Here is a 23,550-nt window from a genome sequence, read left to right on the forward strand (position 1 = left end):
TTACCAATGCTTCTGTACATTAATTAAAATTCTGAATGTTTTGCTTGTAATTGAGTATTCATGGTGTTCTTCTACTTTTACTTAATTGTCAGACCATAAGATTTATGTTTCAGACTATTTAATTTAACAAACTGCATTTAAATACCTGGAAGATTATGAGGTGTAAGATCTTTAAACTATTGCGCAGAAGTTTAACATTTTAAAATGGTATGTTAACAGGAGAAAAATCAGTATACAATAAGTTTAAGACCAGCTAGGTGTTGTACACATATAGTATAAGACACGTACATAACACGATAAAAACAGCTCTTCTGACATTCTTATCTCGTCCACACGATGTCGACAAAGCAGCAGCAGTGATGTCAATTCATGATGTCAATTCAGACAGCAACAATATCACTCGATGTCATATAAATAGTGTAATACATAATTGTATGTCTCCAATATTAAGCTCAATCAAACTCTGCTCACCGAAACTGCATATTGGACATCAATTCAATACATTTCTTAATGAATGTACCTTACATCTTTTTAACAGATATTTGTGACACCCTGTAGACGCTAGACTCTGACCATTTTGGGACCATTTTCTTTGCATAAAAGTGTCTCGTGTATACACAAGAAAATCTAGCCTTGTCTTTCTTTCGGAATTTATATTTGTTTTGTACAATTTGCTGATATTTGCTTTGGCTTCTCCGTTGGATTGCATTATTGTAGAGGGGGGTTCATTGAGTTCATTTTAAAGGAGCATTTTACACTCACTCCAACCTTACTACGCGACTGCTTGGTCAAACTCTAGGCAGGAGAGCAAATGTTTCCCTGAATGATTAACTTTACCTTTAAGGTGTCAACTATATAATTGCTAACCTAATATCTAGTGAATTGTATCTAATGCAGGGGAGAGATAACGCCAGTGTGAAAAAAATAACTCTCCGCCTCCTCCATTTTTCAAGCGCCTTCAGTCGGGCCGCCCGCCCTCTCATTCAATTTTGTTCCTCAGTGCGATCCGTCGCTCGTTCAGAGAAGAGAAAAAAATAATAAAGCGACGCCTGAGAGCGACGCTTGCAGCTGATGTACCGCTGCCTCAAAAATGGAGAGCGACACCACAGTCAGGAGAATAAAATCCTACGGGATACAGAACTATTCGGCGCAAGATAACGACGGTTCCCGAGACCGGTGCGGCGATAACGGCTACAGCGGCGACCCGAAGAGGAAGCCCGAAGTGAGCCTATATCTGCTGCGGGAAGGGCTGGCAGCTTCCCTGGTCTCTGTGTTTATTTTGGTGCTGTGGGGACTCGTTCATTTCTCCTTACAGCAGCTCGTCATTGGGAAGCCAACCGCCGAGTTCAACGCGGTGAGAGCCAGGTGAGTTTTGTCTTTTGGTCTTTATATGTTTGGCTAACGGTCTCGAAGCAGCGGAGCTCCAAGCTAACCTTTCCTCTAGTTTGGCAACAGACCCGCCTAGAAACCACTACCGGTTGTCCCCTCCTGCTCCACCTCCACCTATTACCTGCGAGGTAACCTGCACGACAGACAGGTGTGGTAACGGTGTGTAACGGTTAGAAGAGCTACAGCCTCCATACAGTCAACACCGCCTGCGTAAGGAGATGTTGTCAGATGACCCCGAGATATTGTAATCTAAAACTATTATTCTGTATAAATCTAAACCTGTAATAAAGCACAAAAAGTAGACATTTTGACCAGTAAGGTAACACACGCCGAGTTCATCTGGAGCAACATATCATTTTCAAAGTGCCTCACATATTAAGACAGTACAAAGGATGCATTATATAAAACAGAGGAAAGAAAGTGTGCAATCAATGATTTGAGTCATTTGACTTCACACTATTGATACCATCTGCATATCTTTGGGCCTTAAGAAGCTGTAACATTTTAGAATAAAAAGCTTAACAGTGCAGCATGTTTTTATCAGATTTTCAGATTATAGAAGTGAATCTGAGGTCTGCTGAGCTCTTCAAAGTGCTGGGTTAAGGGATTTGCCATCCATCGGCTGGTTGCTCTATAAATGAGCCCGGCGTGATTAGAGCTCCAAGCTTCTTTGGTCACAATCATGTCTTTCATGGAGTCCATGAGCCCCGGCACTTGAATTAGATTGGAATTATGAGCCAGAGCATAAAGCGATGCCCTTTTAATGCTGCTTTAAAAATAAAATGAAAGCAGCGGTTCAGACATCTTCAATATCATTTGGCACCACTTTGTCACTGCAAGAAAACAATATGTCAGAGAAGACTTTTTAGAGCAAAAGCAAAGAGAAAAGCAACATGTTCTGTATTTGATCCATGCTTGTAACAGACTGTAACACATGGCTTCATCCACCACCATGTTTAGATGACAGACATTGTTATTCCGTCACCTTGAGCATCAGCTAGCACAGCAGCAAGTCTGCTGGTGCGGAGCTGCCAGCAAACACCACCACCAGCAGCTGCTTCTGCTCAGAGAAGCATCTGTATTTCTTTCCATGTGGGTTGCTTGGCTTCATTTCCTGTTTTCAGTGTCCTGAGGATCAGGTCAAAGCAATACAGAAACATGGCATACCGTAACCTGTCTGGGTCAGGGCAGTGGAGCAAACTCAAAACTGAATAAAAAATCCCATCATGTTTATCTTTTCTGCGGCCATCACCTTAATCTTTTGATCTATTAAATGTCAGAAAAATGCCCAAAATACCTGTTACAATAACAGGAGTTGACATATTAAGATTTTTTTTTCCTCATTATATACAGCGAAGTATTTGTTCCCCAATATGCAATTTATGGGACGCTGTGTTTTTGGAGCCACCAATGAAACTGTCACATCAATTTAAATCTCCAGTATTTGGGCAAAAGGACTCGCACAAATATTTTGACATTAATAAAATCCAGCTCTCCTTTCATTGTCTTGCATAAATGACAATGAAAGCCGCATCATTGTTTGCTTGATCCCTTAAAATGCTAAAAAAAAAAGAGTAAATTATCTGCTTATGAACCAGAAATAAGATGATTATATAAACACCAGAGTATATAGAGATATGTGAACTATGCACACACACACACACACACACACACACACACACACACACACACACACACACACACACACACACACACACACGCACACACGCACTGTGTTTGCAACCATGTCAGCAAGCACACCGATGTCTTCAGGAAACATTTAACCTAGTTTAAGTTTTGAAACCTCAAGGTGGTTTTCAAAAGAAAACCATGCACTGTGACTGTTTAACAGGAACATTTAACTGCAGGTTATTAATTAGATGTGCTATAATGTTGTGATGGAACATGTGGGCTTGGTTTTCTGTCTGTTCACAGTCAAACAGCGTTACAATATTCTCTTTTCCCGCTTCCCTCACAATCCAGACGGCACTTGGAGCAGATCACCAGCGTGGGCCCTCGTCCGGTGGGAAGCCCGGAGAATGAAGTGCTGACGGTGCGCTATTTGTTGGAGCAGATCGAGAACATCCGGGTGGAGACGGCGGCGGGCCCCCATCAGCTCACGGTAGACGTGCAGCGTCCCACTGGCACTTTCTCTATCGACTTTCTCGGAGGCTTCACCAGTTTCTATGACCGCGTCACCAACATCGCCGTCAGGCTGGAGCCTAAAGTCGGGGCGCAGCATCTCATGCTGGCCAACTGCCACTTTGACACCGTGGCCAACAGTCCAGGTACGACAGCATTCCTCCTCCTCCTTAAAGAAGCCCGCCTACTTCTATGCGAGCGCTCACTGAAGCCACTGAAAGGGATTGAGGTTTTGGTGAACAGATGTTGCACTCAGTGTGCGTGTAGGAACATGCAGAAGACAAACTTGAATTACCAGAAAGGACTTTCAAATTTCAAGCTTTGAATAAATTAAAGAGAATAAGCTCGGAGCGATAACACCTGTACATCACGAGGTTCTCATTTGTGGTTCACGGTAAAATATCTCGACAACTACTGAGTGGTTTGCCGTGAAATTTTGGTTCAGGCATTCATGGTCCCTAAAAAGGAATTGGAAACTTCGATCCCTCCATTTTGAATCTAGCGCCATCTTCAGCTTTAAACATCTCTCTGCCACAGTGCAGCCTCTCAGAGTTGCTAGCATGGCTGTAGCTCTTTTCCTCACAGTGTGTGCACACAAGCCCTCAGGTGTTTTAAGATGATGAATCTCCTCCTTTCTATCCAATGTGCTCTGTAGTCATGTGGACCACACTGTGTGAAATTTAAGAAATCCAGAAACGGTTGATTTCGTAATTGCTCTAAGCAGCAATCAGAATATCCCAGCTAGACTGCACCACGATAACAGTGTTTGTTGAAGATGGATTACATAATATGTAGTTTATAATTTATCTGTCCTGTGTTGATTCAGGAGTTTTCCCTGTTCCACACCCTGGAGCCTGTTGTGGAGACATATTTCCCACACACACACACACATGTGCGCGCACACACACACACACACACACACACACACACACACACACACACACACACACACACAGATGTACACACACACACACACACACACAGATGTACACACACAGCTTTGCCAGCAAAAGGAAATTCATCTGAGAGTGTGGACCAGGAACATACACACATTTTTCAAGCCCACTGCTGCTTGCAATGCCTTTTTTAGATTATTATTTTTTTAATTCCAAACTGATTATCCAAGTCAAAGTACTAACAATTAACTTTTTCTAGTTTGAAGCGCAAAGGGAAAGTATTCAGGCTTTGATTTGTGCTCGCCCTCTTCTGAACTCTCACAGAGCTTTTTTTTTTTTTTTAGGGACAGGGATTAATATGTAGCTGGCATAAGTGGCACCGCCGGGATCATAACTGGTACCAGACAGACAGTGAACAGGCTCCCACCCCCACCTCTTAAAGCCGGAGCACATGACCCCCTTCTTCACATTTACTCTCTGTAAATCGTGTTGACCTGTCTAATCTTTCTGCATCACATGCCCGGTTCACATGCTCTGTTCTTTTCTTCTCATTATTACCCCTTGTTTCCTTTTGTGCTCTCGACATTATACAAAGCAGTCCAGGGAGCTGGGTTGGTACCAGCTAGTCGCATTCTTCGCATGTTTGCACTCCGAGCCTACTCCCTTCACTCTTTGTGTGAAGAGAGGTTTTTGGTATTCGGATCACCTGCGTGCCTTTTTAGTCTCAGGACAGTTGGGTGAGCAATTGCATGTCTCTTGTGTAATTGCCAGACCAAGCCAAGCTTCCTGATACAAATGTGAAAGGCGAGTAGGAGCGGGGTTTTTGAGCGTTTTCGACACACACACACACAAACAAACACACACTTGTTTTTTTGTCTTAGGCGCCAGTGATGACGCAGTGAGCTGTGCAGTTATGCTGGAAGTCCTCCATTCTCTGGCCAACCAATCCACTCCTCTTCTTCATGGAGTTCTCTTCCTCTTTAACGGGGCAGAGGAAAATATCCTTCAGGTAAACTGAAGTGACGAGGACTTGTTTTACACTTTGGATGTCAGTACTAGCTTGTCTTCACCACTTTGGATTGTCCTTTTATTTAAAACGTTTCATCTACTTTTGTGTTTCTCATTTCCTCTGTTACATTCGTACTTTCTCACTAACTCTTTGTCTTTGTTCCTTCTCTCCATTAGGCCAGTCACGGTTTCATTACTCAGCATCCGTGGGCCAAGCAGGTGCGAGCCTTTATTAACTTGGAGGCTGCAGGTGTTGGGGGCAAGGAAGTTGTGTTTCAGACAGGTAGCAAACAAACTGTTCTTTGTTGTTGTTTTTCCTCTGCATGTTTATTTTGCATATACAGTGCAATGCATTTTTTTTATAGCTACAATGGTTAAACCATTAGTTGTCAACTATTCAATTAATTGGCAACTATTTTGACAATCGATTAATTGGTTTATATCATTTTTTAAAGAAGTTTTATTTTTAGATCAAACAACTAATCGAGTAATCAAGAAAATTATTTTTGCTCAAGTTTTTTTGCATAATGTAAAATAACCTACAGTGTATGTCCTTGCTCCAACCATCTACCTTCCTTATCTTTCTTGATTACTAGCTGCCTGATTATGGTTCCTGAGGTGCCTGTAACATCGTATTTCTATAAAAGACTTTATCTGATGCAAGTATTTGGCACAACTGATATGTGTTATACATTTAACAAGCTTAAAAGCCACCAAAACCACAAACAGCTAGAAGTTAAGACAGCAAGAAACAGGGTTTTAGAACCCTCATGATATAAATCGTCTTCTACAGAATGAGTCTTCTTTATGCTAAAACCTAGGAAAGTGAGATAATTGCCCAATATGTAAAATATCCAAAATAACTTTTTCCTCCTGTTCCCCAAAAGGTCCAGAGAACCCGTGGCTGGTTCAGGCCTACGTTCATGCAGCCAAACACCCCTTTGCCTCTGTGGTCGGCCAGGAGGTCTTTCAGAGTGGCATCATCCCCTCTGACACCGACTTCCGCATCTACAGAGACTTTGGTAACATCCCAGGTAATGCAGAACAAACAGTATAGAAGTTAGTAACAGAAGTGTGAAGGTCGAAGATAAGTCTTTTTTTCTCCTTTTTTTTTTTCTTATCTTGTGTATGCGTGCATTTCATTTTTTACAGGCATCGATCTGGCTTTCATTGAAAACGGTTTCATCTATCACACCAAGTACGACACTTCTGACAGGATCCTGACAGACTCCATTCAGAGAGCTGGTGAGCAGCACACACGCATGCATCTACGTAAACGCGTATGTACAAAAACTTAAATATCTGTCGTCTTATACTTTTCATTCATTGCAAATAGCTGCTGTTAGCTGGTGGGTGTGTCTGACTGTCAAGGAGAGAGCGGTCGCTGCAGCAGTAGACTGGCTGCCAACGCTGTTTTTTTTTTTTTTGTCACAGACACAAACACGCTGCCCTTTTGTGCATTAGTTTCAGATTGGTCAACATTCTGCTGATCCCATTATTTCCCCGAGAACTAAGAAATGCATACGTACATACATCGCAGCCTCAGCCTTTTTACTGTACTTGCCCTCGTTTACTCTGCGCATCTGTGTTGCTGTTGTTTTTTTTTGCTTTGCATAGCAGAGAATCCAGTCAAGTCAGCACTATAAACCCGAGACAGCTGGCATCTTTTCCTCTCTCTCCCTCAGCAGCTGCTGGAAATCTAGCTACTCTTACTCTGTGTACAGTAACTTACAGTGAAAGGCATGAATTATTCGGGAGAGAAAGTGAGATTTCAGAGGTAGGTAGAAGGTATTTTTAGTGTGTCGAGAAGGTGAGGAGTAGATACAGCACTGGGGCAGTGGAGGAGGGAGATACACCAGTAGCTCTGCTGTATTGATGCATGTGATGAACACTGCAGTTTTTTTTAGCCAAACCCCATCATTCAAATCCCCTTTTTTCACAGCTCTCCTTTTCAACAAAGTGGGGGAGATCTGCTAAGCTGGCATTGCTCTAATGTAGATTCACTTTTGTTAAAATCAAACCTGGAATAAACTGATTACATGTGAGTTTTAAATAGTTTTGTTACAATTCAAAGTTAGAGGTAAATCACAATGCAGAATCGTTTGGCTAAGCAGTGAACACAACACGAACAAGTAGATGTTGTACTCTCACTTGTTTACACTTTTAGGCCCCAGTGAGCCTACCAGGCGGAAGAACAATGGAGCTTTGTCTTGAGTGTGTGTGTGTGCGTGTGCGTGTGCGTGTTTGTGTTTGTGTGTGCGTGTGCGTGTTTGTGTGTGTGTGCCGGTAACTGTGCAGACATGCAGGCAGCAGCACACAGAGCCGCTCAGATAAAAGAAGCCCGGCCTTGGGCGGCAGTGACCCACACAGCGACCTCCTACCGATCCTTCAAGCAGCCGGATTGTTGATCTACATTCAACTTCATGATTGTAGCCATGAAGTCCACCATGTGTCCCGTGTATGCTGCAGTAAAACTGTTGTATAACAAGGACAGGCCATTTGAGCCATAAATCAGGCTCACACACACACACACACACACACACACACACACACACACACACACACACACACACACACACACACACACACACACACTTACACAACTATACCCTTGGGCACAGTAGTGCTCGGGGCATAGATCTTATTTGCTCTCACAGATCATTCATTCTCTCTAACAATCACCCGGTAGTACTGATCTAAGGAAGACAGTTATTTTTGGGAGTGAGATTGTGCAGCTTATTTTATATATCCTCTCATTAGTATAGTTGTTTAAAGAGAATTGTAATGTTTGTGTGAGATAATATGAGAGGGAGTATACAAGTATTGTTGTACATGTAAGAGAGTGTAGAGGATCTTTCTATAATCTTACTATAATTACCAATTTAATTCCATTTAATCTAACTGATGATTAGGCTCAATACACAGCAAAATGCCTGACTTTACTAGTATCTTGTTTAGTGTTTAGTGTTCACATGCACATGTTCTTATTGCGACATAAAATACTGTCTGGGTGGCTGTGCAGGAGTGACAAAGGCCATTACCTCAGTGTAGTCAGAAGGTTGTCTGAGTCATCAATAAACCGTCTACTGCATGTGATGTGTCAGCTCTATAAAGGATGAGTCTCTTTTTGTCATATGATAATGAAGTTATCACTTTCACATTCAGTCATATTAACCATTTCCTTCCTATGATTGTTGGGGTAGAAATTCAAATGGTGGAAACCAGACACCACAATAGAGTAAACTCAGTATTTACTCCCTAGTTTGTCCCTCTCCATGACGTCATACAGTTTCCCATACAGTCCTGGTTTTACTGAAATCAATGCAGCTAAAATGAAACTGATTTATTGCATAACATGTCGGCTTTCAACCACTTTTTCACCTTGAAACTCACTTCCTGTTTTCAGGCGACAACATCCTGGCGGTCCTGAGGTACTTGGTGATGTCAGAGAAGCTGGCAGATTCCTCAGAGTATCGTCACGGCAACATGGTCTTTTTCGACCTGCTGGGGGTCGTTGTGGTGGCGTACCCCGCCCGTGTCGGCACCATCCTGAACTACATGGTAGCCGCAGCCACCTTCCTCTATCTGGCCAAGAAAGCCTCGCTACCAGGCAACAGGGGTAGGTCTCCATTTCCTGTGTTGGATGCATGTGATGTCACTTCCTGCACTGGATGTGTGTGTGTCGTGTGTTTTGTGCTTCGTGGTTTATTCAAACTGTAGGATTAGAATTGTCCAATACAAACGTGTGGGGCCAAATCCAAATTGACCTTTTTAGAGTTTGATGAGGTTTTTCTTGTGTGTCAGGTCTTCATTTACCATTCATCAACATCTCTCTTAGGGGGCCGATATGTTCGAGATCTGGCTTTCGCCACAGGCGTAGCGGTCCTGAGCTGGTTCGTCACCCTGATGTCGGTGCTGATCGTCGCTCTGCTCGTCACTCTGCTGGGCCGCTCCATGTTTTGGTACAACCACTTCTACGCTGCAATCTGCCTGTACGGGGCCGCCGCCACGGGCAAGATGATCCTCATTCACACGCTGGCCAAGAACTTGTACTATGGAGTAAGTGGCGTTTTTAAATGTAGGGCTTCCTTTTAAAGGTATAGTTTTGACATTTTGGGAAAAAAGCTTTATTTGCTTTCATGCTACTAGCCTGTATCCCCACACAAAATCCACCCACTGCTTCCTCCAGTGTTTATGCTAAGCTAACCACCTCTTGGTTCCAGCTTCACAAAGAAGGGACAGATACGAGATGAGAATTAATGTTGTCAATCTTCTTATCTACAAATAAGCGCTTATCCCAAAAGGTCTAGACCAAAGGTGAGTGTTTACTATGTTGAGTCTGGAAGAATCTACCAGCTTGACTTACTTTAAGATTCTTCTTGTTGAATGAAACATATTTTTACATTTGAGAGTTTCTTCTGAACACATTGTCAACTTTGTTTTAGGTTCAGTATGATCAACTCTTAACTCATCTCCTCCATTGCATTTTTATTTATTGTTTGAGGGCGCTATTTACTTGAGCCTAATATCTTATCTTGACTCGCTGAGCTCACATTTAATGGGAGCTAAAGTGCAGAGAGGGGAAAGCCAGACAGTTCCCTTTCCTTCACGGTGATGTCAGAACAGCAGCTCTTTGTGTTTGATTAAACAACCGTAGAAACGTCCGACCAGCAGTCATCTCTCAGAACACCAAATAGCGTCTCATGCTGAAAACCAATTGACATGTCTTGCTGTGGTTGTCCAGCTATCGAATGTTAGCATCTCGACCTGCTGATAGCAATGTAGGAGCAGCTAGTTGCAATTCAATTGACATATTGCATGTCTAACATGTAGTAAATATAAGTGTTTGTTTCAGATTAAAACCATCGCAGAAAGTGTATTTTTATCTGAAGCTAACCACGATATGAACTCCAGCTTTCCATGTCCAGAAAGGACTCCGACTAACCTCTGTGCCAGACCACATGAGACCTCAATCTCCAATGAAACAGAAGAACACTACATATCTTTGGCCTTATTTTAAATAGTATTTTCATTGAGAAAAGAGTCTCGATAAAAGCAGACATAAATCATTAGTCCTTGAATAAAATAAGATGAATGATGACTGCATGAGAACTCTACAAATGTCTACAAATTGCTTGATAATTTGGTGTTCTGGTTCAGTGGTTTCCAACCTTTGTTGCTTGATGGATGGTATCGCTTCATCAACACCATCCATTATGTTCCAAATGTGGTCATTTATATTGATAAATAATAATAAATTAAACTGGATATAATATAACTATAAATTGTGTTAAAGTGGATATAATATTGGATGTTAAAAAATGTTGTAGAACTCTGAAATGCATCATTGTTCAGGTGTTATAGTTGAATCAATATGTTGATATTTATTATTATTATTTTCTTTATTAAGTCATAAATTCTATTTTATCGCATTAGCTACCACAATATTTCCACATGCTCACTGGCAACTGCCAAAGTACTGTGTGTGTGTGTGTGTGTGTGTGTGTGTGTGTGTGTGTGTGTGTGTGTGTGTGTGTGTGTGTGTGTGTGTGTGTGTGTGTGGTTGTGTGGTTGTGTGGTTTCTATATAAAAGCTGGCAAATCATTTACTCAAAAGTCAATGTGGGAGAGGAGCTGAGTGCCTCTCAGTGAAGCAGTGATCTGTTCATTTTAAAACAATACAGCAAAAAAAACGGCACTGCCTTGTGTAAATAGGATGTTACGCTGTGTAAAGGAGATGTCTGGTAAATTAGGTCAGCCAGTTCCTCCTGCATTCATAGAGGTGTTCCTTTTTAATTTGAGTATAAAGATTCAACTGTGGCCACGGTGTAAAGTTCCTGTTATAGAAACTAGGAAGTACCAAGTCATATTAATGATTCTTTGTTCCTGTTCAGTATTTGTCCACAACAGTCATGAGCTGGGGAATGTCAGTGATTTTGTAATGTATTAATATTTGTGATGGATTATGAATGTGTATAAAAGGCTCTTATTTGTCATTCCTTAACTAAAGCGATGCATTTCAGAGGCTGCGGATGTGATGAGTGAAGAGGACGAGCTGACCTCATAGCATTCCTCTCTGTCAACAGATTTTAATCCTAATGTTAAAGAAAAATTTAGATTTTTTTTTTCCTCAACTGCACATGTGATTCCCCACCTATCAAAGCAACACACAGCCAAAAATGAAACCCCACCAAAGTCTCACGCGCGTCGCATCGATGTTGAGCTGTTGCGTGTGTGTTTTCCACGCAGGGCGTCCGTTTGGTGGAGCTGGGCGATCTCTACTTTGACGTGAGCTTGTTGCTGTGGTGCTGCAGCCTGGTGTGGCTCACCCAGCAGGGCCTGTGTTCAGCCTATGTGCCCATGCTCATGGTGGCCTTCCCCCTGGCCACCAGGCTGCTGCTGGCGAAAGAATTCAAACACAGAGGTAAACACTCAACTCAACTTACAGTGAATGTAACATTTCTTGTCTTGGTGGTCTGACCCTTGACTTCTCTCTATCTGTCTGCAGGAGCGTCGCTGAAGTACAGCGTGCTTTATCTGTTGGGCCTGGCGTTGCCGTACGTCCACTTCATGTTCCTCATCTGGGTGGTGTTTGAGATTTTCACGCCCATCATGGGGCGCAGCGGTACCGAGATACCCCCCGAGGTGGTGATGGCCACCCTGGTCACCCTGGCCACCATCTTCCTCTCCTCCTTTTTTGTGAGTATTCCCACACAATGCACAACGATGAGTGTTTATCTTTATTTATTACATTTTCTCCTTGAAGTCACATTGGTGACATTGGTGGTAGTGTATACAGGAGAGAATACACATGACCCAACTGTTTCAATGTGTTGTTTGAGCAGCTTATTGACATGAATTGTTTGACTTCAGATAAGCAAACCAACAGCTGTGGAAAGTTGACTGACAGAGTGGCAGTAACATTGAATGTAAACCTTGTAGATGGTGGCTTAGTAACACATTATATCTCTCTCTCCGTCTCAGCTGCATTTCATCTACTTGGCCCGGAGCACTAAGTGGATCCTGGCTGGTCTGGGCTCAGTCTTCATCTTCATGTTCCTGCTGGTGTCCTGTGGCCTCCTCTTCCCTTATTCAGGCAGTCCAGACAGCCCGCGGCCAAAACGAGTCTTCCTGCAGGTTTGTAAAACAATGTTACGCTGACAGTGGGGAAAAACCCAACATGAACACTTTTAATGCGGCTCCTGCAGAAGTAGCTAGAATTTTGAGTTTCCCCTTAACTGACTATCCTGCAGTGCAGCTCCTGCTTGTATGAGTAAAGTCTCAGGTGAAATACAAAGCCTCTGTAGAGCATGTTTTTGTAACTGGGACGATGAACACCACGACTCTCACGTCTCCATGTGTTTTTGTGATTGGATAAAAGTGCTCTGATTCCAATCCTCCACCTGCTGATGTAAACAACAGAAAATGCCCTAAAGTAATTCTGGCGAGAGCAGAAACTCGCTCTGTAGAACGTCTGTGGAACAAGGCAGGTTGAGGGAAAATGACTGCTTCGAAGAAGTAAATAGAAAAATGTTCTATCCACCCTCCTGCAGCACACAACGCGGACCTTCCACAATCTCCAGGGCCAGGTGGAGAGTCAGGACTCGGGTCTGTGGATCAACAGTTTCGACTACACGGGCATTCAGCACGTCACACCCGACATCCCCGAGATCAACGACAGCATTCGCACCACCTGCCGAGAGGACCGACCCTTCTGCGGCTACCCCTGGTTCCTGCCTGTGAAGTTCCTCAGCAAGTCAGTAACACGGCCGTGGACCCGACAGCATTTTTTTTTTCTCGTATTATATTATTCCTCAATAATAGTGTTTTCGGTGTCTTTGCAGGAAGAACTGGTACCTTCCTGCTCCAGAATTGTCTCCCAGCGCTCCGGTGGAGTTCAGCCTGCTGTCCAGAGAGGAGACCAGCTGGGGGACGGTCAAGATGACATTCAGTGTGAAAGGTCAGGAGCACTTTATGTGGCCAAAAAAACAACACTGCTTCTTTTTAGGATTTGCTGGCAGAGATGAGGGAAAAAAAAGAAAAAAAAAGCAGCAACTCAACACCAAATTGCAGTCCAGACAAATCCTGGCTGATGACAGAAGCACATTTACTGACAGAGCAGGCAGAGCCGGCTCACTATACTGAGAATATCCGGTGACATATCAATTGGGATGGAGAGATTACATCAGCACCGAGATTAAGCCTGAGGTTGAGTGCATTAAGTTTTTGTTGAAGTTTCCACACATTCAGTTTTGGGGTTTCTGGTGCAAGCAGTTCTTTAACCATTAAAGTACAATCACTGCCACAGATGTGTCAATGATGTGATGCATACATGTATCTCGTGTGTGTGTGTGTGTGTGTGTGTGTGTGTGTGTGTGTGTGTGTGTGTGTGTGTGTGTGTGTGTGTGTGTGTGTGTAGGTCCCAGCCACATGTCCCTTTACCTGATGCCTCACAGAGGAGCCAGCCTCTCCACCTGGTCCTTTGGGGACGGGACCCCTCAGTTCGACTTGAGCGGAGAATATTTTGTCTTTTATTCCCACGGCCTCGACGCCCCCACGTGGATCTTCTGGTTTGAAATCCAGGTACTGTCTGCAGCTCGCGCTGTACTTTTTGTACTTGTTAACATGTCACATTTGCTGCTCTGTTTTGTATTTATTATGTTTTTGGGTCGTAAATTCGTCTGTCCTTCAGTCCCAACATCTCAGGAATGCTGAGAGGGAATTTGAGGCACAAACATCCACTTGGTCTCAAGGATGAACTGATTAGAGTTTGGTGGTCTAAAGTCACCATGACAGATGACCATCAACTCATTTAAGATGTGCATTATGGATTTGTGGATTGCAGTTAATTCAGCGGGCACCGGATTGACCGCGGATCATGAAAATTTAAATTCTGATTGATCAGATGGGTTGCGGATAGATGTAATAATACATCATTAATGAGAAAAATATGAATAACGGCACAATCTCTAAAATGTGAACATAGCATAGACATACTATACTATGACATTTTAGTAGCATACTACACTGACTTTTTAAGCCATATTTTTGACATAATATACTATGAGATCGATCTTCCCATCTGACTCGATTGTGTGTTTCCAAACACATCAAACTATTATTTTCAGATTGTTTTCATCGCCCACACATTATCATACACATCATCAGGTTCTGCTGCTCCATTGACGGACTTAAATCTTGTTATTCCACACACATCTGAATTTCAACAGAATTTCCCTTTTATCACCTCAGTGTTGTCTGTCGGAGATAAGCTGCTGGCAGGACACAGTAGCATGTGAAAACCTTTAAACTCTTATTTCTTTTTAATCTGTGTTAACAATTTCATGGGTTGAGTTTCCAACTCCGTGACCTTTTTAAAAGACTCTTTTTAAAATCCATTGGATAAGCTAAAACACATGCGGCATAATCGAGCCAAGGACAAGGTCATTTTTCTTAGGGCCTGGAAAAACTGCTGATCTGGCTCTGCCCTCCCTCCCCTCACATGTTGTCTGTGCTGACATTCATGGCGTTCTTTCCTTCTCCCCCCCATGTCAGCCTCCCAGGGACCCGGACCCATCAGGCCCCGAGGGGATGATCTCTGTCGCCATCTCCTCCCACTATTTCTTTGGTCAAGACAGTAGGACTGCTCAGCTGGAGGAAATCCTCCGCAGGTTTCCCACATGGGCTTTTCCCTCATCTTGGGTCAGCACCTACGACATGTACCGATACTGAGGACGCCGAGCGGTCACCGAGAGCTGAGAAGCGCTGAGGCTTGACAGAAAAAATGTCAAGGAACAATATACCGAGGATGAGCCCTGAAGCCTTTTCTCTCTGACACGAACACGCGCTTCAACACACACATCCCCGCTCCCTTCCAGCCTGCCTCAGAGACCCCCATCACTGTGTGAGTAGGCTTAGCAGCTAACCGAGCAGGAGGTAAGCTGATCAAGACGGCTTACAAACTGACTAACTCAACTGACCGACGCACCGGCTAACCACAAGCCTCGCGCTCACTGCTGCGTTAGTGAAACAAAAGGGGTTACGTTTCCTTTTTTCTTTTTTGTACTCGATCTATTGTGCCTTTGCTTTACTCAATCCCACCTTACTTCCTTTTCTCACTTTTCAATGTCGCTCGCTTCCTCTCGTTCGTCCTCTCTCATGCTTCCTGAATGAGTAACGTTGCATGTCTCGACTTCCCCCTTGCTCTCTCTCTTTATTGGCAAACCACTCGGGCCAGATGTGTCACCTGGCCTCCTTGGCAGAAGTGACACACCGCCGCTATCTGCACTGTCGGTGTAGTGTTTGGAAGGGGGGGGGGGGACCGTTTCTAGTTTGAACCGTCGTCCGGGCTTTAACTGGAAACTTTAACACTTTGAAAGTTTCTCCTCATCGTTTTTAATCTGAGCGGATAGTTTTTGTGTAAAACAGTTAAAATAACACCACTGACTTGCAGCGAGTTGTACCCCTGTGCTTTAAATCGTCAGAGAATCTGGCAGGCAGACGCAGAAAACTGTCAAAGGAAAACAGCTGGCTAAAATCTAAATGTCAACGTGTCCTTTTTAAAAGGCTGAGGCTTTCTTGAACGTTTTGTGCAAAGGGCAATCTCAAAGTCTTTTTCCGCCTGATGCATTCAAGCAAATGTGTATTGATTTCTGGGCTTGATCAGACGAGAACTCGCGGGGGAAACGAGGACTTGTGGCCGTCTGAATGTCCTGTGATTTAAGATTCTTACCGTGACTGGGTGGGAAAACCAGCAATGCAACGCCACACTCATTAACAGCACCAGTGTCGGTCAGCTTGGTGGAGGGGGTTTGGTGTTTTTACATTTGCAACTACTCTGCTGCGTGCCAAGAGCTGTCTTTAACAGCACCAATGAATGTATTTCAATAACCAAATGATTAAATATACTGAAAGAAGAGTGATCCCGTTATGTGACTGTACATCTTAGCTGCAGATAACAGACCATGTAACCATGCATTGGTGCTGCTGCGGACAGCTCAAACCGGTAACTGTTGTCCACTCATTTTGTGGTGTGTTGCTAATATTTTTTATCTTTCACTTCTCTCATATGGAGCTGCAGCTTTTTTTTCTTTTTTGTTTGTGTGTCTGGAGCCCAAGTAGCACAACTACAATTCCAGTGAATATGACCTCTTAAGTGTCTACTGCACATAGTCGACCTCATAGCACACCAAGGATGAGTTAGGACTGAGTTACACTAGAAAAGAAGTGGATTGTACGACATGTTGGCAACACTGTAAGTCGGGAGTAAGAAAGCTGGTTGTCATAGAGAGAGGGGAACCGGGGGGGAGGGGGGAGGGGGGAGGGGGCGCGGTGAATAAAATGACAAACGGTTGTGCCAATAAGAGATCTACGGAAAAGTTGAAGCCGTTGCTCCCTTCTCACCTTACACACAGCTGGCCCATCACTGTGTGAATGTCTGTTTCGTAAAGACTGGTGTGTAAAAACTTTGGTTGGACACAGATCCCCCTAAGCCGACGTCAGGGAGGGGAGGGGAGGGGGAAGGGGGGTGTTTGTGAAGGTATTTGATCATCTGACAGGCCCTTCAGAGTCACCACTACCTCCACAGTGTCCTACACCACGAGAACAGCTATAAGACTGGTTTGAATGTTACTGTTGGAACAATTTCAATAATTTAACGAACGTTAGAGAGAGATTCGTTTTGATGCATTAATAAAGCATCTTCATGTTCGTCTGTGGGCTACCTCTTGTTTTCTGCTGACTAAGTAGAACGGTTCCCTTGATATTTGAATCGCATCTGTGTCATCAAAAAAAAAAAAAGTCTGAGTGACCGTCCCTGCGTTGAGTCCCACACTCAGACGAAATCTGTTAAAACACGAACGTATGTCACATGGTTGCTTGTTGGCAGTTTGACTCCTCCCATATGTAATCATCAGGTTGTAAAGATGAGTTTAACTGAGCAAAAATTTTATTTTCGGCGTTGTGATCCATGTTGTCAGTCTCACAACATAAGAAATGCTGACACAAAGGAGGCCTTACCCCTTTGCTTCCAAAGACACACACACACACACACACACACACACACACACACACACACACACACACACACACACACACACACACACACACACACACACACACACACACACACACACTATGTTTACTGTCGTGGACACCAACGTCTCAGTGGTCTTAAAGCTATCCGGTGCTGCACTGTACACAGTTTTTATCTAGTTGTCTGTTGGAAAGTTTAAAATTCACCACGGCCTTCGACAACACTTGAAAACAGGTCGCCCTACTATGCTCCTTCTTTTTATGCACAATGTGCAACGAGAAGTCCTTAAAGTAGCCTACGCTCCATCTGCTGAGGAAGACGGTGGGATACAAATGAAAGCTCCGGGGGGGGGGGGGTGTATGTAGATGTCTTACAGTCCTGTGTGGCGGCGACACCAGTGCTGCTTTAAATCTGTTTTATTGAAAGTGCTTCAGTTGATATGCAGAGTGTTTATGGGAGAAAAAAGCTTTATTAATACGTGTAAATGGATATTTTTTTCTAAAAAATTTGTCGTAAAGTGGCATAGTGTTTGAATAGACTGAAGGAAAGCTTGAAAAACTAGAGTTTTTTTTTCATATTTCCACCCACATAACCAACCATTTCAAGTTGTGGCAGAAATCTGACAACCATATTGTCACTACTAACTATATATGTTTTGTTTATAGTAATAACACGAAATGGGATGAATAACAAGAATAACAAGAGGTGTGCACGAACACAGGAGGAACTGCTGTAGATGTGGGAGAGAAGTCCGACTTAACTGCTGTGAAAGGTCTCATCCAAGCGTGCACAGAGCTCTGCCAGAGAGCTCAACGTGAATAAAACAGACTCCTTTTTAGAATTAAGGTCATTGGAATTGTTTGAGACAGAATCTAATGTAACTCTGTGAAGACTGCGCAGTGTGTATTTGTTCTGTGTATAAAAACACACACACACACACACACACACACACACACACACACACACACACACACACACACACACACACACACACACACACACACACACACACACACACCGTTATCTTCATCACAAAGAAAACAAATTCACACAAATGTTCATATCAGCTTCAGAAATAAGCAGTTTAACTGAAATCTATTCTGGGATACATATTGAAATGTCTTAATGCCTGTTGAAGGATGTCCATTTTTTTTTAAATTTTTTTTTTTAAAGATGTTTCATTTGTTAAGTTTTGTTAAAGTTACCTGAACTGTTTTTAAAAAGACTAAAATGTTCTTTTTTGATTAATTTGACACTCAAAACAAGTTCTGCTGTTTTGCTTTTTATTGCATATTTGTCTTTGTCAATATGAATTAATTGATCAAACAGCTGGGATTGATCTGGTAACAGGGTATCCATCTGTTGAATGGACGGGACGATGTAACAAATATGCAAAAAGCTTGAATTAAATTAGCACTTGTACAGCAATTAAAAACGTTTATTACATTACCATTGTGTTCTATTTACAACACGCTTCCATGTACACACAAACGGTAGATCAGATTAAATTAGAAATATAGGCAAACTTACATTTTAAAAAATAATTTATTGGTCTTTATGTACAAGGGAGAAAAAAAAGAAAAAAAGTAGAAAAGCAACCATGAGTAGAAAAGGCAAATGTACAAGAGAGTATCTTTACACTGCATTGAGGATGTTTTGCTGCTGCCACCCCAGAAATAAAACTTTACTCAGGAAACAGGCAAAACTTCTCCACTGTGCACGGGAGGGAGGGAGCGCCGTCCAGAGTGACACCCGAGTACCACCAGACAGAGAAGGAAAAACAAAAAAGATCTGCAATATTCATTTCCGTAGGAAATTGTCTTGTAAGCCATCAGCACTGGTTTTGAGCATCCATGGTTATGTTTCCGATGAGAGCGATGGGGTAAGGGAGAGTGATGTCCCCCCCCCCTGCATAATAAGTCAAGTGCTCAACGGGTTTAAAACAGAAGGCCTCTGGACGTAAAAGTCTTTGGTTCGTCGTTACCTTTTTTCTTTTTCTTTTTTTCTTCAAGTGGATTAAAGCGTACAGCGGAGCAGCGTAGTGTGGCTGTAGGCTTGTTCAGAGCGCAGACGGGCCCAACAGGATTTATGCCGAGTGATGACAACACGTTGTTTTTGCCCTTTTCGTGAATAGTAAAGAGTTCTAACAATACAGGAAATTCATAAAACAGAAACCACTGAAGAATCGAAAACTTCAACAGATACCACACCCGACGTGAGAGCAAAAAAAAAAATGGATCTATAAAATATGATTTGGTCTATCGTGGGAAAGTAAAAGCAAACAGCCGGGGGGGAAAGTAGTGAACATAAGTAAAGCTGAGTAACATTTCGATACATTGCACAATATAATACTGACATATCTGTGAGGAACCTTTTAGTGCTCGCAGTAGAGAGCCAAAACACACGACTTTGATTCACTAAAAAAGGGGGAAAAGTTTGTTATCAGTCTTAAAAACCAACAGAATCAAGTCAGCAATTACCACTCAGCTATGATGCCAATAAATAATAGTAATAATAACGAGGACTAATACTATAAAATTCATTTGCATGTGATGAAAGTCACCAAACATGTCGACACGATGTGGTACACATATTCAGGAAAGCACACAAATCGGTACTCATTGACGCAAGCAGTTCAGGGGTGTGATGTGCATAATGAGCTGGATTAAATAGAAATCCTCAGACGATCACAATACACAGCCAAAGCAACGACTAAATCAATCTCACCTCACTTTAAAAATGATGCCGACGTGTCAGAGGAGGTTAAATGATGCTCTTTCGATGATAGGTAAAAATCTACCACGTAGGATGGCTTTAATAACACATTAATAACAATTTGCAAAGCTGACGATAGGAAACATTTTGCATTTCTCGGATGGAGACTGAAACCCAAACATGTGTTTAAAAAGCTGGATAAAGTATCATCATTTGGTTTTTAATAACGCCTTCACAGTACGGCCTTAAATCTGCTCACCCCGGGAAGGCGCAACACTGATCTGCTTGTCGTCTAAAAATCTGGACCACATGAAGAAGATCAGACGAGCTGATTCTGGCTCAGACTCCCCTTCAGCAAAGAAAAACTACCATGAGCAGAGGTACCGTTGATCAGTGGTAAGAAACTAGTCTGCACTCACATTATTCTCAAAGATCATTTTCTTAGAAATCTTAAGGTCGTCACTTCTCAAGAACTACATAGAATTCATACCAGTTTAGTTTTTACAGGGAGACTCCAGGGACATGGTGTAATTGCTAGAAAAATAATGTTTTCTTGTACACCGTTACATTATTGAAAAAGGTATCACAAAATATTTTGAAATCATATGAGGTATGAAAGTATGAAACACCTCTTGTGCACACAAACTGAACTGTGGGCTCAGACACACAGAGCGTCTCGTCAATGGTTCACAACTCAAACTTTGTTCTACATTTCGCTTAGCGATGTAGCATGATGCTGATGCAAATACGCTCAGGTTCTTTTTTTTTCTTCTCGTCGTTGAACTGATTCTTGCACCGTTTGCATTAAACCAAAGGAAACAATTGAGGTTTTTGTCTGGACAAAGACAACATTCCAAAAGTCTCCAGTTCAACAAAAGTTACGCACAGAAAACATCTGTCTTGTAATAAAAAAAAAAAATGAAGCCTGGTAGCCTTTCCTGTGTCTACAGCTTCCAAACGCCACAACCATGATGTGTAACCGCACACACTGACATGGGTGGCCTGTTAGAGAACAACCATCAGACTGGATCACTGGTTGTGTGAGTCTTTGGGCTTCCACAGGAGTTCTAGTCAAAACAAGGGGCAAATCTGAAGAGTGGATAATACTGACCGATGTAAGAACCTGCAGGAGAGGTACTTTCTATGCACACACGCGCACTCACACACACACGCGCACTCACAAGCACACAGGCTCACACAAAACATAATGTATATTTTGGGTCAGCAACTGCTGCTGCCTCCTCCTTTCCGTCCCTCGAGTTCACAGGTTCGAGTCCAGAGGAGGCTCTTGGCTTCAGGACAAGGTGCAGTCGTAGGCTCCCTCCTCCTCTCCCAGCTCCTCTGTCTGTTCAGGAGGACAATCCTCAGAGGGGGGGCGGGAGAAACTTCCGGCGGGTTCAAGGGAGGGCAGGGCCAGGCCCAGCGGAGCCGTCGCTCCTCTGCTGTCCTCCGGCCGAGGTGGCGCAGTACCTCCCGGCCCTTCGGAGCCGCTGACCTTGGAGCTCTGGCTGCTGGGCTGGAAGGCCTCGGGCTGCACCTGCTCAGCTGCTGAATCCATCAGATCTTGAAGCTGTGGCTGGATCAGGTTTAGAAATGGTTTGTATCCGAGGCTGGAAAAAAGACGAGAGAGGAGGGTTAAGCTCGGTGTAATGTTGTTCACCATTACATGTCATTTCCCTTTTACAAAACAGCAAACCACAATGAAAGAATTCACTGTTACAATGCTTTTGTCATGTTCGTGATGATAGTGGCCTAAACCAATGACGTTAACAAAAAAGTCATAGTTTAGTGTGTCATTAAAAATGCTATAAAAGTTATAGTATTCAAAAAAAGTTCGTCACAAAAGAAAAAATGGAAATAAAAAGTAATAGTATAGTATGTCATGAAATAGTCATAGAACAAACGGACAGACAGATGGACGGACAGACAACCCAAAAAACATAATTTGCCATTGCGGAGGCATAAAACACACACAACATTTTGAGCTACACCCACCAGTCAGTGGAGGCCCACGTGTCGACGGCCAATAAGCCGCTTCGGACGCTCTGCACAGTGTCTTGGGGAACCTCTGGGCTGTCCAGGAAGCCGATGACCTGCTTTATGACGTTGGCGTCCCGTAGGATCAAACCAATCACGACACACCACTCCAGACAGCCCGCCTCCATGAACACATGAAGGAGGTACCTGAAGGAAACAAAGAGAGGCACGGCTGTCGAGCACTGGCTTTGGTTTCACGTTGAATCAAAGCACTGCAGTGGGATCGTGGAAGTGAGGTTTGGGGGATGATGTCTCACCTGAGCTGCACCTGGGACTTGTGCGGGCCTTTGTTGGCCAGCTCCATGGAGATGTGCTCCAGCTCGGCCTGGCTCAGGCTCAGAGTGGACGAGTTCTCATCGACCATCATCCAGTCGCCATCCACCACCGAGCTGGTCTCTGTCAAGTCTGTGGCAGAGCCGACGCTGTACTCTTCCACTAGAGGGATGAGGAAAAAGGAATAAGACAGAAAAAAAAGACAGTGGCATGTCTTCAGGAGGGTTGCTGACGGCTGGTGACTACAGGTAGTTAAGGGATTAACCGTTCGACTCTGATTACCTTTGTTGGTGAGCAGAGAGAGGAAAGCATCGTGTGTCTGTGGCGAGTGTTGGTTGGAATGAGCAGACGAGGCCGCGTCCATGTCTTCGGACCTCTGCCCGAGCCCATCCAGCCAGGTGTTGTTGCTGGAAGCTGCCTGAGGGGGCGCTGTGTCCATGTCGCTGTTCAACAGGCTGTCAGCTGACTGCGACTTCAACAGCTGTGTGCTCAGCACTTGAGAGCAACAACAACAACAAAAAAACACCATGAAATATTGGGATAGAGCCAAAAGTATTGCGAACTAGGGCAACAGAAACCCCAGTTCACATGTTAATGTTAATAATGTACTCATTGATGCTGTCAATTATGTATGAACAGGTTCATTTTTAACCTGTATTGCATGAATCCTGCGTCACTCACCTGTGCGACAGCGTCCGTTCTTCAGAGGCGAGCTGATGCTTCCCCCGGGAATAACAGGGAAGGGCCAGAGGAAATCCTTATGGAGTCTCTTCAACGCAGAAACAAAGTCCTCAACGCGAGCCACGCGGTTTCGCTCGCGACACAACCAGCCAATGAGTTCAAAGCCCAGCTGTGCAGAGAAGCAACCGAGGTCGCGGAGGCGCACCTGCTCCAGGAGGTGGCGGGCGTGGCGCCAGAGCATCATGTCAATGTACATGTTCTCCGGACACTCCCCGTCCCGACTGACAGGAATCAAACACAGGATGAAGGAGAGACGTTAAGGTGAGGACATTTTAAAGAAAACTAAATCTAAGTTACGGTACGTGTGTGTGTGTGT

At 43.5% G+C, this 23,550-nt stretch overlaps 2 protein-coding genes across 2 annotated transcripts in view; one reads left to right on the plus strand and one right to left on the minus strand.

Annotated features, from left to right (window-relative positions):
• The first annotated feature begins 1,013 nt into the window (after positions 1 to 1,013).
• LOC137869084 (endoplasmic reticulum metallopeptidase 1) lies at positions 1,014 to 18,917 on the plus strand. Its single transcript, XM_068706221.1, has 15 exons — positions 1,014 to 1,365; positions 3,373 to 3,677; positions 5,309 to 5,436; positions 5,613 to 5,718; positions 6,323 to 6,469; positions 6,588 to 6,680; positions 8,842 to 9,054; positions 9,274 to 9,494; positions 11,684 to 11,858; positions 11,943 to 12,133; positions 12,419 to 12,571; positions 12,988 to 13,190; positions 13,279 to 13,394; positions 13,854 to 14,017; positions 14,990 to 18,917. Exons 1-15 carry the CDS (start codon positions 1,091 to 1,093, stop codon positions 15,164 to 15,166), a joined length of 2,667 nt encoding a protein of 888 aa, XP_068562322.1. The 5' UTR covers positions 1,014 to 1,090; the 3' UTR covers positions 15,167 to 18,917.
• Positions 18,918 to 18,994: 77 nt separating this feature from the next.
• Positions 18,995 to 23,550, minus strand: part of ric1 (RIC1 homolog, RAB6A GEF complex partner 1) — a 31,177-nt gene continuing 26,621 nt past the window's right edge. The window contains exons 23-27 of the mRNA XM_068706220.1: positions 23,175 to 23,455; positions 22,776 to 22,988; positions 22,478 to 22,655; positions 22,179 to 22,367; positions 18,995 to 21,793 (exon numbers count right to left, since the gene is read on the minus strand). Coding sequence (XP_068562321.1) covers positions 21,478 to 21,793; positions 22,179 to 22,367; positions 22,478 to 22,655; positions 22,776 to 22,988; positions 23,175 to 23,455 — 1,177 coding nt within the window. The 3' untranslated portion in view covers positions 18,995 to 21,477. The remainder of the gene's footprint in view (positions 21,794 to 22,178; positions 22,368 to 22,477; positions 22,656 to 22,775; positions 22,989 to 23,174; positions 23,456 to 23,550) is intronic.

Source organism: Cebidichthys violaceus, unplaced genomic scaffold, assembly GCF_023349555.1.
Source record: "Cebidichthys violaceus isolate CVI_PGR_0920_01 unplaced genomic scaffold, fCebVio1.0.p SCAF_12, whole genome shotgun sequence".
In the NCBI taxonomy this organism is placed as follows: domain Eukaryota; kingdom Metazoa; phylum Chordata; class Actinopteri; order Perciformes; family Stichaeidae; genus Cebidichthys; species Cebidichthys violaceus.

What these genes read in the sequence shown, in the direction of transcription:
- LOC137869084 (XM_068706221.1), top strand. Translation starts at nt 1,091, where the DNA reads ATGGAGAGCGACACCACAGTCAGGAGAATAAAATCCTACGGGATACAG. An exon ending in AGACTTTGGTAACATCCCAG is followed by an intron (nt 6,470 to 6,587) that starts GTAATGCAGAAC and finishes CATTTTTTACAG; the next exon opens with GCATCGATCTGGCTTTCATT. An exon ending in CCTGTGAAGTTCCTCAGCAA is followed by an intron (nt 13,191 to 13,278) that starts GTCAGTAACACG and finishes GTGTCTTTGCAG; the next exon opens with GAAGAACTGGTACCTTCCTG.